The 16,414-nt window shown below is 40.6% G+C and overlaps 1 protein-coding gene across 11 annotated transcripts in view; it reads left to right on the top strand.

Moving 5' to 3' along the window:
- The window catches only part of ERC1 (ELKS/RAB6-interacting/CAST family member 1), a 1,001,239-nt gene extending 999,151 nt beyond the window's left edge, over positions 1 to 2,088 (top strand). For all 11 annotated transcript variants that reach the window (XM_029599916.1, XM_029599915.1, XM_029599914.1 and 8 more), the window contains one exon: positions 1,815 to 2,088. In XM_029599916.1, the coding sequence (XP_029455776.1) occupies positions 1,815 to 1,952 (138 nt within the window). In that variant the 3' untranslated portion in view covers positions 1,953 to 2,088. The remainder of the gene's footprint in view (positions 1 to 1,814) is intronic.
- Positions 2,089 to 16,414: the final 14,326 nt, after the last annotated feature.

The following is a 16,414-nucleotide window of genomic DNA, read 5'->3' as shown; positions in this document are numbered from 1 at the left end:
AGGGACGAGTGAAGGCGCACTCAGTAAGAGCCATGGCAACCTCAGTAGCACACTATCGTTGAGTACCGATTGCTGAGATCTGTAAAGCTGCGACATGGAGCTCTCTTCACACATTTGCAGCACATTACTGCCTGGACAAGGAAGGGCGTCAAGACTCTGCCTTTGGCCAATCCTTCTTGAAGAATTTATTTCCAGTATAATCCCAACTCTTTCCACATCCATCTGCTGTGATTTTCAGGCTGCCTCATTTTTCCCAACAGTACACCAGTTGTTGTTCCTGTTGCACAAGTTGTACGCTGTTGGTCCAAATTAAATATGAGCCAGCCTGTAGCTTGTTAACCACCCACATGTGAGGACTACCATCCTGCTTGTCCTGGGAGAAAGCATAGTTGCTTACCTGTAACAGGTGTTCTCCCAGGATAGCAGGATGTAGTCCTCATGAAACCCACCCGCCGCCCCGCGGAGTTGGATCCGAAATGTTTTATTATTTTATTTTTTCGCTCGCACCTTTTGCTACAAATGAGACTGAAGGGAGAACCCTGTGGCTACAGGGATTATGGCATGCTGGGCATGCTCAGTGTGCCAGTCAAAAGTTCTAGAAACTTTGACAGAAAAGTTTTCCGTTATAGGGCTCCGTCCAGTGACGTCACCCACATGTGAGGACTACATCCTGCTTGTCCTGGGAGAACACCTGTTACAGGTAAGCAACTCGGCTTTTCAATCCAAAATAAGTCATTTCACAGTTTAAAATTTCTAAATATTTACTTGATAAATAATTGTTTTGTACATGTAAAGTTTGTATTTATATATAGTTTAAATGCTTAAAATATATGAAATGTTTCCAATTAAAAAAATGTACTTTTTTGCATAGTGAGAGATGTGAAACATTATGCAGAATTAGGCAAATTTGTCACATAATTGCTGCAGAACTTGACAAATCTTCCACAGAATTTGCTAACTCATGCCAAAGAATCTTGAAAGATCTGCCACAGGAAACCGGTGGCTGTGAATGACAGTTCATTTTGCTTTGCTTTTGTACTTTTATGATTGCTTCTCATTGTACATCACACTTTCTTTCAAGAATCTTCTTGCAAGTTTTTGACAACTGTATAAATAAAAATAATTAAAAAGGGCATCACCTTTTTTTTTTTTTTGTTGTTGACCTCCATGCATCCAAGCAAGCTAACACAGCAATCATACTCCTTTGTCGTTAGGGCTACATTGAAAATCTCTCTCTTTCAGTCTCTTTCTTACATAATCATCCTCTTGTTTGGGTACTGCTTCATTTACCTAAAAAATATGTACTGATATATATATATATATATATACGCACTCTCATACATACATACCCTGGTTATATATTGTTGATTTTGTTCTCAGTCTCTTCCCTCCCCTTTCTGGGGTACAGCTTCAGACTGTGACCATTCTTCTTTCCCCAAGGCTTATAGCACAAAGATCTAGGATCATGTTACTATTGCATTTGTGATTTTTGGCTTGAGCAGCTGTGAAACTCCTATTACAGTCTTGAGGATATAATGAGACTTGGAGCAGCTGCTAAGAAGATAACACTGAGTATGTTGGTTTCTTAAGATATTGGCTGGTTGCTCTAATCCCAAACTCTCTTGGTATGATATCTCAAGGACTATCTCCCTGCAGTCTGTGTTTCTTCCTTCCAGTAGCTCGCTCTCTTTCTTCACTTTTTCTCCCTCCCTTCTGAGCCCATTCTTTCTTTCCTCTACCTTTTATCACATTTTTTTCTCCCACTCCTACGTTTTCAGGGTATGCTAAAGCATTTTTATCTGTTTGTGTTACAGCTCAATGATGAGTTAGAGAAGTGTGAGCGGGAAAGCTCAGACCTGCAAGAGTTTGCCAACACCATCCTACAGCAAATAGCAGATCACTGCCCTGATATCCTGGAGCAAGTTGTCAATGCCCTGGAGGAGTCCTCATGACCCGATCTTCATGTGAGAGGGAGCAGCATGTCTTTCGGACAGTTCATGGAGTCACAACAATAACGAGAAGCAATGATAAAAAAAAAAAAAGCTTTGGCGCACATTTTGTGAAACAAACTCAAATCTCCAATTGTTTCTCAGAGTTTCTCAGTGATTGTGCATGTACACATTCACCCTGTCTAGTGTTACATTTTTTGAGTATGTCATAGGTAGTCTTCAGGCTTGATTTCCAGCCTGCTAGAAATTTACAGTACAGCAAGCAAAGGAGAGGAAAAAGAGAGATGATGGATCTCACTGAAGGCCACATCTAGACAGAGGCAGCACAGGCATGTGCCTTGCACACCAAATTCTGAAGGTGCCCAAAAACCTGGACGTCCCCTGCTGCTCTTTACTTTCCAGGGGGATGGGAAGGAGAGATCACCTTGCCTTAAGTCCTCTGCCTATGGGTTCCGTCATCTAAATTTTGCCCTGGCTGCAATAGCCCCATGTGAAAAATGTGGAGAAGATTTTTCTTAAGTCTCACTTGTTATCTCAGTGATGTGTGTGAGGGAAAATCTATAGTCATCTTCATTAAAAATTGCCACCCACATACAAAATATAATCTTCTGTATGTGAGTAAATGAATGCTTCATGAGGAAAGTCAGCATTCGTATATTTTCTGATTGGTAGCTTCATCCACATGGCCTCACCCTCCCACTAGCCAGTAAGCATGGTTTGAACTTCTTAATGTGCTCAAGGAGTCGGGGATGACTTCTTCTTTTATTGGACATCCTGGCCTCTTAGTTATTTCTGATGCTTTATACATGGCCTTAGGCAAGGAAATGGATTTAGATAGAGTAATTTTATATCTGCCCGCATAGCAGTAAAGTCTATGTGTACATTATACATTGTAGATTTTAGAGGATCCTCAAAAGCCAACAAGCGCATAAATTAATTTTGAAAATCTTTCTTTAATTTTCCGGGTGTGCGTGGATTTATTCATGCAGAGTTAAACTTGCTCCAAGCAGGGCATAAACATGTACATGGCAGCTTGCATGCAAACTTTTCTAAATACAAAAATATGCACGCAAGTCATATTCCCGATCGAACTCCGCCTAGGGATGTGCATTCATTTCATTAGTTTCGGAGTTACGCCCATAAGTCGCGGACCTTATAGTACCTGCGGATAGTATGTGCATATCTTGAATTATTAAAAGTACATGCATGCTGTGTTATGTATGTAGTATAAAGTCCACAAGTTACATGCAAAACTCCAGAACATAGATTCTAAGTTTATGTAAAAAGTACACATGTGCTGGCCCCTGGTTGCTTTTTGAAGTTCCATTCACATGCATAAAACAGGGTAAGCTGCTTTGAAAATCGGGCGCAGAGAAAGAGCGTCCAACTATAATAGAGAATGCATAGTGCCTAGTTCCCAGGATTGTAATTGTTGCTCCTCTGGTAACAACTAAATAGTAACAGATTTAAAATATAAGCAAGAAAGATTTCTCTTTCCTCGTTCACACTCCTCCCAGCATGCCAGATTAATAGCCTTGAAATCAATGATAGATTTGGCATTGTGTCATAGATCAAGTCCTTTTCTCATTATTCAGATTTTGAAAGCCTTGGAGACTCAGAATTATGAGATTGTCACTAATCTATATGGTTATACTTTGCAGTATCACCCATTCAGATGGCGAAGAATAGCACCCATTCATTCTCTATGTTTAATATTAGCCACGTCATGGTTTATCGTGTGGTCCTCTCCCCTTTATCAGAGACATCTGTTTGAGACTAAATCATTGCACAAAGGATAACATCTCCTGAATTTCATTTCCTGCACTTTATCTACTTTGTCATCTCAATATCGTTTAGATTTTAGTACCAATCCGATCATTACCATTTTTTAAGAAACTTGGGAAACAATGCAAGAATTTTTCAGAACAGCATCTGCCAAATAGAGTATGCCTGCGTGTTAAACATGGATCCATAGCTTAGTCGTATCAAGAGTCCAGCACTAACAGCAGAATAGATATGACATTTTTTTCAGGTGATTTGTTTTTACTGGTTGAATACTGAGTGGATCGGTATTCCCATATCCCTCCCCAGACAAACCCCACTGAAAAGCAGGTTAGAGGGAACCGTATGCCGACACTAAGCACAAAATGAGGTACATTAAAACTGATTGTACCTTTTATTATTACTATCCATGATCTACACAGGATTAAATGATCAGATCATTTATTGCCTGTGCTAAACATTGTTGGCCATGTCAAGTCTGCTAGAAAGTTTTCAGTATTCTTGTCAGCTCAGACAGTAATGTTCTTCGTCTTGGAGGGAACTGTATGAATAACTTAGTGTCATCTAGAATGGGAAAATCTAACCTAAACATTTTAAAGTGGGATATCTATAAATAATATGACACTAGTTGAAAGGGAATTACGGTACTTTATCCAATGTTTTTTTTAGGCAGAAAACATGTTCTCCTTTGGTGTTTGAATGTAGACTATATCCTCTAGATTTTTTTCAGCATTTTTCAGATTTGCTTTCAATAAACTGGTGTCCTGTCACAGGCCATATGCGTTTTGCAAATAGAGGTTCCACAAATGGATTTCAGATAGCATCTCCGGACTCCTTTCAGACTAAACTGGGGAGAAGCAGAGATTTGACTAATGCTTCATTTTAGTAGCCTTTCCAGGAAAGCCCAGCGAGTTCAGTTTTTTGACCCATTGCTTTACAGGCAAAGGAAGTCATTTGACCTGCCCACTGTGTTTAGCCAGCGCGCTGTGTGCCAGATGTTTCAAGCCTTGTTGCCAGGGACACAAAGCAGGGAAAACAATTTAGTACATTTGGCCTGTGATGGGAAAAATTGGAAAGGCGGGATACGAGATAAAATAACGACGAGGGAGGAACTTTTCATGGATTCACAGTTTTTCACCCCTCAAATTTCATGCTTTTTGGAAACTGAAATCTCATAGACTCATCCTTTTTTCTCTTCCATTTTCCTACTGTTCTGTTAACGTATTCGGGCCCTCTGCTATAGAACGCTCTTTTTGAATTTGTTATATTATCCTTGTCTATGGAACCAATGATGACTAGTGCTTATAAACTTCTTAGGCAGAGGTGCAGTGTTTTAGAAGAAGGTGGAGAACAACATGAAAATTACTACGTTTTGCTTACTTATCCATTTCCATCAGCTCGCTGCTCTCACCATTGCCCAACACCCTTACGCTGCTAATAAGGCTTTTCTGACCATGAGACTGTTGGTAAGCAACCAATGCTCTTACCATATAATTTTTTGTACTTTGAAAATGATTATTATGTGCACGTTTTCTTCTGTAAAGTACTCTTGTGGGTGGTATTAATCATGGTGAGGATATCAAATCAGAAACATTAATTACACTACTTCTAATGCCTTTATTTCTCTAAGAGTCCTCATATGAAATATTAGGGGGAACTGGATATTATTTGACACACTAAAAATATCCTCCTTTACCCCCATATCAATAACCCACCTTTCCAAGTAACATGTATGGTGGTTTACAGCATTATTAGCAATTCAGATAAAATATATCCCTACTCCAAGAGCTTACAATTTAAGTGGGTACCTGAGGCACTAGTAGAATAAATGATTTGCCCAGGGTCACAAGGAGTATCAGTGGAGGAGAGGTAGGATTTGAATCCTGGTTTCCCTGGTTCTCCACCCATTGCTGTGATCATTAGGCCACGCCTTCATTTGATAGTAGTTGTTCTAAGCCCTTTATATTAAGTGAGATCTCGTTTTGTGTACTTTGACTGACAAAACTGTTCAGTTTTGTGATTTTCACATGCATGGGAATTTGTGTCAAATGTAAAAATATCTTCCATAACATTGAGTAATAATGCTTGCCAATTTCAGATATCTCCTATTCAGATCATGCCCTAGAATAAAGAATTAAGGGTTTATTCATAAAACCCAAGGCATTTTGTTTATGAAATTTCAAAAAGTAAAGAAAAAAGAGCATTTGCTATTTGTTGCTGTTCACTATGCTGCAGGTAAGATACACGCGTACCCCCCAAAAATCTGCCCCAAGCTCCCCCTGCGCGTGCCAGCCAATGTTGAATAGGCTCGGCGGCGCACACAAGTCCCGGGGCTTTCCTGGGCACGTGTTGGGGGCGTGGCGCGTCATCCGGGGCGGGGGCGTGGTTCTGGCCTGGGGCGTTTCGGGGACGTGGCCGAGGCTTCCGAAACTGCTCCCGGGCCGGGGAATTGCGTGCCAGCGGCCAGCCAACAAAGGTAGGGGGTTTAGATAGGGCTGGGGGGGTGGGTTAGGTAGGGGAAGGGAGGGGAAGGTGCGGGGGGGGTAGAGGGAATGGAGGCAGGCTGCGCGGCTCGGCTCACGCAAGCTGCCGATTTTGCACAGCCTTGCGCGCGCCGACCCTGGATTTTAAAGGATACGCGCGGCTGCGCGCATATCTATTAAAATCCGGCGTACTCTTGTTCGCGCCTGGGCGTACTTTATTAAAATCTACCCCTAACTGATGGGATTCTGCTTATAGACATTTGTTGTTTCTAGGAAGAACTTGCCCTGAATTTTAAGGAGACACCAAATCCAAGGGGTACAACTCTGCCCAGATTTTGCCGTGTGCTATGCTAACATTTCACTTGGTTACATTGATGTAATAGAGATTTTAAATAACAATTCAGTGTTAGTGGCTCAGGTAAGCATACCTTGGTTGATTTCAGTTATTTGACCCATTCCTGAACAAAATCATCATTGGACTTGGAGTTTGAAAAATAATGAAAGCATTAACAAGATTCCTAAAATGCCACAAGAACTCCATCTTCTTTCCCTGATCTATTCTGTCAGACTACCCAATTAAATCCCCGCAGTCTGTCTAAGATAGGAAGACCCAGTCCTTGTTCTAATAACGAGAACAACTCATAAATAGGATGAAATATTATGAAACATGAGAAAAAATGATTTAGTTTTATAATAAAGTTATTGGGGTTCATACCCATTCCTTGCCAGTTTGGATGTCCAAAAAAAGGGGGTCCCCAAACCTGCAAAAAGTTACATAAGCATATGAACCTTCACCACCATGTCCGAGATTGTTTGTCTTTGCAGATAGATTGTGTGCAATTTCAACCTGCTCCTAGCACTTGGCAGGGGTGTTAACTATTTGCTTGTCTTTCTCACTATTTCTTGAATGTGGTTGTTCAGTAACACATTTTCAGCTCAACCATTTTGGTCTCCATCCTCCAACTCCCAATCCCGGGATTTCACATCCACTGTGCTGCTGTGGAGGTGACCGATGTCATGAGTACGGGAATGACTGAGCCCCACGTACAGGTCAAAAAATTCTGTGTTCATTTTATTTACAGAAAATGCTTTTGTATGGGTAAAAAAAAAAAAAAGTCATCCCCAAAGTTGGGAGTCTTTTTCGTAAAAAAAAAAAAAAAAAGTGAGAAAACCTTAGTGTGTTAACATGGGAACGTGGAAGAATCTCTAATGGACAATGTTTCTTGATTACCCCAGAAGAAGCCGGAGAGAGAGGACATAATATGATCCTGGCGGCTTATGGGGGGGTCAAGCTGCCGGAGTGCAGCAGGTCGGCATGAACTGTTTAAAAAAAAAAAAAAAAGAAAAACTTCATCCGTTTCCATTTTGTTAGCTGATTCATACAGTGTGCATTGAAATGTTTTGTTAATTAAAAAAAAAACAACTTCATGGTTGAGAAATGTACGGAAAAAACACTACAGAGGATTCTTTCTGAGCAAAATGGCTGTCATTGTCCATTTTTAAAAAGAAACTTACAAGAAACTTTTTAGTGTCAAAAATTGAATACTGACTTTTCTGGTGTGTCTGCCAAGTACTGTAAACCTGTCTGTATTTTCCCTGACTTCTCAGGGTCTTTTCTTTTTACTGGGTTTTTTTTCTGTTTGTTTTCTACGCCTGTTGATATTGTCTATGTGATCCTAAGAGTGGGGCAGTTACCAAGGATTATGTATATGTGTCTGTTGTTACATATAAAAACTGAAGCAGTAGAATTGAGAAAAATATGTTAAACAAGAAAAAGGAATTAAATCTATGAAGCATTAAAGTTCCTCCTCCTAGTCCCCCCCATTCCAAGGCAAACCCTATTCACAAAGGACTTTTTCCAGTTCTAGACATTTGACAAAATTCTTTGATGAATAAGAGCATTAGCTGGGAAGTGATTTAGGGCTCATGTTAACATTTTTTATACTGGAAAACAGAGGGTACCAAAAAAAAAAAAAAAAACCTTACTGGCTTTCATGACATATAACCCTTCAAAATGTATAAGTGATATATAGAGAATATACCGTATATTAGAGACTAAGGTTTATTGTAGACAATTTAGGATTCCCAAGCTGGCAGCCCAAAGTCAAATGGAAATTATTTGTGCTAGATGTGACCAGTGCCTAATATTGGCCTTCGCCCCTGTTTTACCTGAGTAGACTCTCTTCATGTTTAGTGCCCCGGGATCAGGATAAGCCACAAGCTATACTATGCCTTTCCCTTAAGATAAAGTATCTTAGGCTTCGAGACTGTTGCCAAGACTTTTGGAGGCATCTCTCACTTTTATCTTAGGCAACGAACAGTGTGTGTGTTAGGCTCCTTTGCACGTGACCACAATCCTTCTGCACCCCCCCCCCCCCCAGGCCAGTTGTAAAAGGACCGGTCTGCTACTCGTTCCACCCTCTGAAAAGACTTGGTAAGTGAATCCAGACCATCTAGTGGTAGCTGAAAGGATTATTCCTGGAAACAGCTCTGGTTTAGCAGTCACCTTTCAACTGAATGGACTGATGCAAATGTGTTTTTGGTGATGGGCCAAAAATTCACTGTCTACTATTGCACTTCAGATGTTAGCTCACAGGCACACTTTATTGGGATGTTTATTCCCTCGAAACTTGGGTTCTAATTATCCCACAGATGAACACCTGAATAATGGGGTTTGCAGTGATAGCCTTTTGGTCCATCTCTAGTACATTTTCTTTTTCAGTAGCTGTTTGCTGCCACCTCTTCATTAAAGTTTACTGTTTCTTCCCTTCCACATTTGTAATGTATATAAAGAATCCTAGTCTGAAAAGGGTTTTGGGTTTTTTTTAGGCTTTGACTGGGAAAATCTGTTTAGAAATAAAACCTAACAAATCTCAATCATGTTTTCATCTAGGAGGTGAACCAATTAAGTTGCTAATCTGTTCAGGCAAGCTGTTTATGCCAAAGTCTTTGATAATTTTGGGCTACAAGACAAATGGTATTGCCTTTTCACCCCTTAAGTTTATTAAAATTATAGGCAACCCACAACTCATTCTGGACAAGTAAAATGCTCTGTCTGATAGCCAGCTGGTGGCAGATCTATGAGAAAAGTGGTACTCCAGGCCAAGCGAATTTGTGAGGCAAAACCTCCAAATAAAACACAGTGAAGTGCCAATGGCACACAGCAAGCTGCTGAGTCTATATGTTTGCTGCTTTTTGGCACCAGAGCTTGAAAGGTTCATTATTATAGTTTTGTCCTAATGAGAACTGCCTAATGTTGCGGGACTGTATCCCGTTCTCCACTCTCCTGTAGGGTCCAGACTGGGATCTCTCACTTACTTCGGAAGAGATGCATTGCACTTTAGTAGAGGAGGAAGTTGTCTTCAGTTGCAGCCAGGCATATAGTTTGAGTTTCAGGAAACCCCAAGAGCAGGAGTTGTAGTCTGCATTCACAGTTAATATGCTGCCTTCACTCGTCTATATTTTACTGCTCCAATTGTGTTACTGGGAAGACAATGAAACTGCAAAGAAATTGTGTTATATTCAACTTTGCCTTGATAATAGCAAAATTTTGTTCATTTTTTTATTCACAAATTAAATTCATTAAGAGATTATAAAGTTATTTAAAAACTCTGACGACTGTGGGTCTCTTTTGTTCTTGTTTTATTTCTTACTGGAACTGAAATGCATCCTGATGTGAAACTTTCCCATAAACAATTTTGTATAGGTAAGGAAGAAAGTGAAGGGCAGGAAAATGAGGTAAGAATATATTCCATTCAGTATGTGTTTTCTCTCTTCTTTTTTTTTAATTCAAAGACTGATTATCCCTACTGAATCTGGTGATGGAAAGCCCTTCACCTGCATATGAATACTTGACCCAGGAGTTCTGTATTTATTTTATAGACATTCATTTACATTGCAAAACCAAAAGGCCATTGCTATCTTTCTTCACCCCTTTTGTAATTGGCATCATTTTGGATTAGTTATTTTTTACTCATTTGGGCTTTCAGCTCAATTGGAGCTTTTCCTATCTGTGATAAGGCACCATGAGCCTTCATCCACATGTGTCCAGTGGCTTTCCCCATATTCATGCCCTCCTCCTATCTAGCTCTGTCATCCCAGCAATAATTCTCCAGCTGAAAGGCATGGAGTATAGCTTCTCCAAGAACCTAACACAAATGTATTCACGATAGCCAGCAGGTATCACTGTTGTCCAATAACGAATTCCTGCAGTGGCCTCACTAGACAGAATTATTTGGAGAAGGGGAGATAATAGAGGGGACAAACCAAAGCAACATCTTCCGCACATCACGTCCATCCTCCCAGCATGGTCCCCAAAAACCTTCTATGCAATTCTTTTAAAAACGGCAAGTTTCATCTTCCTAATAGAACTACAATTATTTGATACAGTCATTCACCCAGTTCATCAATATGGATATAAGAGTGGAGTCTATAGATGAAGTGACAGAATTTCAATACAAACCTTGCACCTCCAGTTCTGTAACACTTTGCATCCATAGAAATTTTCCCTACAACAGACTTTGGATGTTTCCCCTTACACCTCAACAATGACAAAATAAACTGATCTCAGTGATTAGATGAAAATACCAAAGGATACCTGTTATCAATAAAGGCATCCAAATCAACTTTTTAAACAATTATATTTTCAAATACACATCCTTTACTATTCAAAAAAAGGTGAATTTTAAGACCTGCGTGGGGAGCACATGTGCGCATGTTTGTCAGCTTGTGCACATGAATGCAGCAATTTTATAACGCGCACATGGCAAAAAATTGGCTATATGCGTTACACGTGCACATAATTTTACATTGATGTGCACATCTGCATGCAAATGCCTCCTCGATTACATAGTGAGGGGGATTTTAGTAGATATGCGCGCCAACACAATTACCTGTTTCCCCAGTTTGTTCCCAGTTCACCCCAATAAAGGAGAGGACTTCCTAACCCCTTAGCTAACTTGCACCCCTTTTACCCTATTAGCACTGACCCTTAAAACTCCGCTGATTAGCCTAGAGTTTTTTTGTTTCATGACTTACAGATCATCCATAGCATAAGTAAAGTTATGCGGATAGGGAGCATGATGCACTGGTGTGTGTAAATACTTACACACAGGTTTCATTCATATTTCCTGGAATGCCTATGTCCTGCCCTTTTTATGAAAAAATTTTACTTGCGTACCTGGAGATACACGTGTACCCAGGCAGTTCTTAAAATTCGCACAGTGTGCACTGGGCCAATATACCCAAGTATCTCCCGGTTTTGGCGCACCCAGGGCTTTTAAAATTCACCTGAAAATATGGCACAAAATGATCGGCTGCTGAGCGAGAACTGTGCATTTGTCCAATTTAAGACCTTATATGTCTTGGTCTCAACAAAGTTCACATAAATGGCGACACATTTCTCCCATATCAATTTTTAAAATGCATTAAAAAAAAAATTAAGACTCTTAATAATTAAAAAAAATTTCTTACAAAGCACATTCTTATCAGGATCTGTGGAACAGTTCATTTCAGAACTTCATCGTCTTCTCTGCCAGACATGATATGTTTCGTGGTCTTATGACACTGAATCAGGGCCTTCAATAGAACATACTTTTGCCTTACCAAATTTAGAACATTTTCTATAAAGAAAAACACAATGATTTAAGACAAACTTCAGAAAACAAACTTTCCCACTCTTCTTTAGCCGCTCTCGCAACAAGCAGAGGCATCGTTAAATGGAAGCAGCCATCTTAGATGCATACATTATACATAAGCTTTCATACCCCTCGGGACCACATGATGTCACAAAGGACATAGAAAAAAATTGATTAGTGTCTTCAAAGAAACTACCTACTCAGACCTACTCAGTTTCCATATTTAATCCTTTTGGAACATCAGTCTCCCACTACTTGGCTTGTACTTGATCTATAATACCCTACTTAATATCCAATAACCCATGATTATATTGTTGAAAATGTGATATCAATTCACCATACACAATAAAATTTTCAAATTGTAGTGTCGCCTCAGTAATAGCAACACAAATGCCTTCCACTGCAAGATACAACATGCAGAACCTGTGTAGCAATCCTGCCAAACTATAACAGCACTAACTTCCAGAATTAAAACAGCAACAACCCTAATTAGGAAAAAGACTGCACTGCAATGTTACACCAAGTCTGGAATAACAATAAGAACATAAGAAATTGCCATACTGGGTCAGACCAAGGGTCCATCAAGCCCAGCATCCTGTTTCCAAGAGTGGCCAATCCAAGTCACAAGTACCTGGCAAGTACCCAAACGTTAGATAAATCACAAACTACTATTGCTTAGTAATTACCATAGTAGTTTATAGATTTTCCCTCTAGGAACTTATCCAAACCTTTTTTAAACCCATTCACACTAACTGCTGTAACCACATCCCTTGGTAATGAATTCCAGAACTTAACTATGCGCTGAGTGAAAAGGAACGTTCTTCAATTTATTTTAAATGAGCTTCTTGCTAAATTCATGGAGTGCCCGCCTGGTCCTTCTATTATCTGAGAGAGTAAATAACCAATTTACATTACATAATTACATAATTACATTACATAATTACATAAATTACTCACTTAATCTATGGCAGTCGAAGACATAACCTAGTCTTATAATTAGCAACTGTTTATTTAACTTAGGCCTCCCCTTATAATTAGCAACTGTTTATTTAACCTACATTAGGCACTGTATCTTTTACTTATACCTATATTAGGCAATGTATCTTTACTGGTTAACCCCATATTTACTTATCCAAGTTATATCGACCTGTTCTTTGTAAGACATTTACTTGTCAATGTTATTGTTCTGTTAAAATGTAAACCGAATTGATCAGTAATTCTGTTATTGGAAAGTCGGTATATAAAAATGCTAAATAATAAATAAAAAATACATTAACTTGTTCAGGTCCTTTCATGATTCTCCCATGGTGAAAGCACAACAAGCTGTTCTGAAACAGATCCTTACAGAAGCTATATACCATAGTAACAGAATATCTCACCTCTGTCGCAAATGCAAAACACATAGAGACCCTCACCAAATACAGAATAAAGTGACCATAAAGTATAAACAGAAATGTGCAAATTGAACTGGAAACTGCAAGAAGTCAGACTCTGCATGCGGTGCAACAATGGAAAAATGGAAATATCATTCCTCATAAAACATCAAACAAAATTAAGAAATATAAAACAATCATAATAGTAAAACCATGTTAATAAAAAAAAAATAAGTATTTCAAAACAACTGACAAATAGAATATTCAACATTTCCCAAACACCAATAAAACATTTCAAAACAAACACCCGGCAATAATTAAAACAATTACGGACTTAAAAAACTCTCCATACCTGGAAATTTTTGATATCCAGATGCCTTGATATTGTCATGAAATGGTTTGGAGGGAAATAAACGCACATACCTACCACCTCTCTCTCTTCTATACACCTCTTTTTCTCTTACACATACAGGTTCTCTAACACATACACACAAACACAGACTCTCACAGATGTGTGCATGTGCGCACACAGGCTCTCTCAATGCACATGCATACATACATAGGCTTTCACGTGCATACACACACAAGCTTTCTTTCACATGTGCACAGGCTCTCACACACTGTCAGGGCATGGGCTTCTTTTTCGGCTGCCAGCAGGATGGGGTCCACTGGGAGCTGCCGGGTCCTCCCTCTCTCTCTCTTCAGCTGCCACAAGATGGGCTCCATGGCAGCCTGTCGGGCCTCTCTTGATCTTCAGCCACCAGAGGGGATGGGGTCTGCTAGCAAATGCTAGGTTCTCTCTTCCTTCTACAACCACTAGTGGGATGGGGGTCCACTGGCGGCTGCTGGGTCCTCCATCTCTCTTCAGCCTCCACGGGATAGGTTCCACGGCGATCTGCCAGGTCGTGGCCTGGGCAGGAGTGACTTTTACCTGAGCATTATCTCCTGATACTGCATGGCCAGGCTTGCAGTAAGAGCTGCATGACCGGCCTCATGGCACCAAAAGATGACATTTCGTTAAATGCGATTCCTGCTGCTGGCTGGGGAGGGAGGGGTTAGGGAGGTGTTTCCTTACTGATCGGATCAGGCAGGGGTTTGTTTTATTCCTGCCCGATCCAATGTATAAAATTGGGATGGCAAGCTATTTTTTGGGAGTGGCACTTGCCACCCTTTGTCCCCCTCTCCCCCAGTGACGCCTATGATTCCCTGCCTCCCAAGGGTTGTAAATGTTGCATATGCAGTATCCCCAGCCAGTCTGAAAAATAGAAAGCAAGCACTGGAATCAAATGTAAATTTGATTTACTGCTGAGCTATCAAGACATCCCCAATTGTAATTTATTCCTTGCATCATTGTGTAATCATTAGAATAGCTGTGGAATAATTAGCTTTCAAATAACCTTACAATTTGGAAAATATGAAAAACAAAATGCTAGCCCTTGTAGACCGGTTCTGCAGGAAACATGGCTTTGCATGAGCAGGGTATTGTCTGTTGTCGCTGTACAGCCAGCTCTTTTACTGGTTCGTGAGAGAAAATATAAGAAAAAATATAAAATTACCATGAAAATTACGTAACTTGAACTGCAGGGCAAAGGTCAGAGATCATCGATTCTCCAGGGATATTGTATGGCACATTACTCCTCCATATGACTCTTTGAAATACATGGTTCTTGTTCAGGGATTAGATTTACTACAGGTCGACCACCTAACTGAAAATATGTCCACAATAAGCATTAACATAGTAACTTTTAACTAGTGGAGCAGATCTCTAGCCATCTTTATGAGTGCAGAGAGAGAACCTGGACTATGGATTTAAATTCTGCATAGAACTATGGGAATAAAAGTGAAAAAAGGATCATCCCCTGAAAAAAATGGTCCAAGGAAACGTCTTTACCCAAAATCTGCTTCTTCAATTGCAATTCTCTGAGAGTATGTTTTCACTCAAGTGGCATCCAAACACCTGAGTGCATAGAATCACCTTATCTTCTGCAAAGAATAATCCTGCAATATATGCAACCCTGGGGGCCATCTCTGTGCAGAAACATATGACTCCAAGATCTGGGAATGTATAACTCCTACTATCCCCAAACAGTTGTTTCCCCCTCACTGATAAGTCTCCTGACAGATTCCTCTATCACGACCCCGATACCCGGAGATCCTTGCTCTGAATACTTCTCATTACATGGAATATTATTTTACTTCTCAGTTGTTGTGGATAGGTAATTTATTTACTTATTTGATTTATATTTTGCTTTTCAGGCACTTTCACAGCCGATTGCATTCATGTACTGTAAGTATTCCCTGGATTTACAGCAAACTGCTGTATTTGCTCTTCCAGAACATCACTGGAGTCTTGTTGGAGACGCCTCTACACAAAGGGGTTTTCCTCCTCTTACATTTCTCTGTGAAAAGAAACTCTCCTGAATAAGGGAAATTCTACTCCCATCCTTCTCCCAGACTAGACTCCCACAAAACTCCTACAGGGATCTCTGTTCCCCTCTTTTATATCAATCCTTACCCAAGCAGGTGCCTTTGGTCATGGAATTTGCCATTACAGTCCCAGGTGACCCTGCATCAACATTTGCTGCAAGTCGGAAGAAAGACAGTACTAAAATGAAAGAAGATATAACATGCGCACGCAGCCGCATGCATGTTATAAAATCCAGAGTCTGCGTGCGCAAGGGGGTGCATAATTGTGCAACTTGCGCACACCGAGCTGCGTAGCCTTCCTCTGTTCCCTCTGCCTCCCCCCACCTTCCCCTCACCTAACCCGCCCCCCAGCCCTATCTAAAAAAGCCCCCCCCCCCGACCTTTATCGTCGAAGTTACGCCTTCCTCTGGGCAGGCGTAACTTGCACGTGGCGGCTGGCTGCCAGCGCGCCATCCCTCGGCAGGGCTGCAACAGAGGAGGCCTCAGCCCCGCCCCCAGAATGCCCCCGAACCAGCACCCTGCCCCCGGAACGCCCCTTTTTCAAAGCCCCGGGACATACGCGCGTCCTGGGGCTTGCGTGCGCCGCCGAGCCTATGCAAGATAGGCTCGGCGCAGGCAGGAGCTGGTTTTTGGGGGTTACGCATGTAACCCTTTGAAACTCTATCCCTAATGATTTAGAAAGGGGAGTGATAAGTGAAGTGATCAAATTTACAGATGACACAAACATATTCAGGGTAGTTAAAAGACAGGCAGATTGTGAGGAA

This window comes from Rhinatrema bivittatum, chromosome 4 (genome assembly GCF_901001135.1).
Source record: "Rhinatrema bivittatum chromosome 4, aRhiBiv1.1, whole genome shotgun sequence".
Lineage (NCBI taxonomy): Eukaryota > Metazoa > Chordata > Amphibia > Gymnophiona > Rhinatrematidae > Rhinatrema > Rhinatrema bivittatum.
This window is presented reverse-complemented; position numbering and strand designations above follow the sequence as displayed.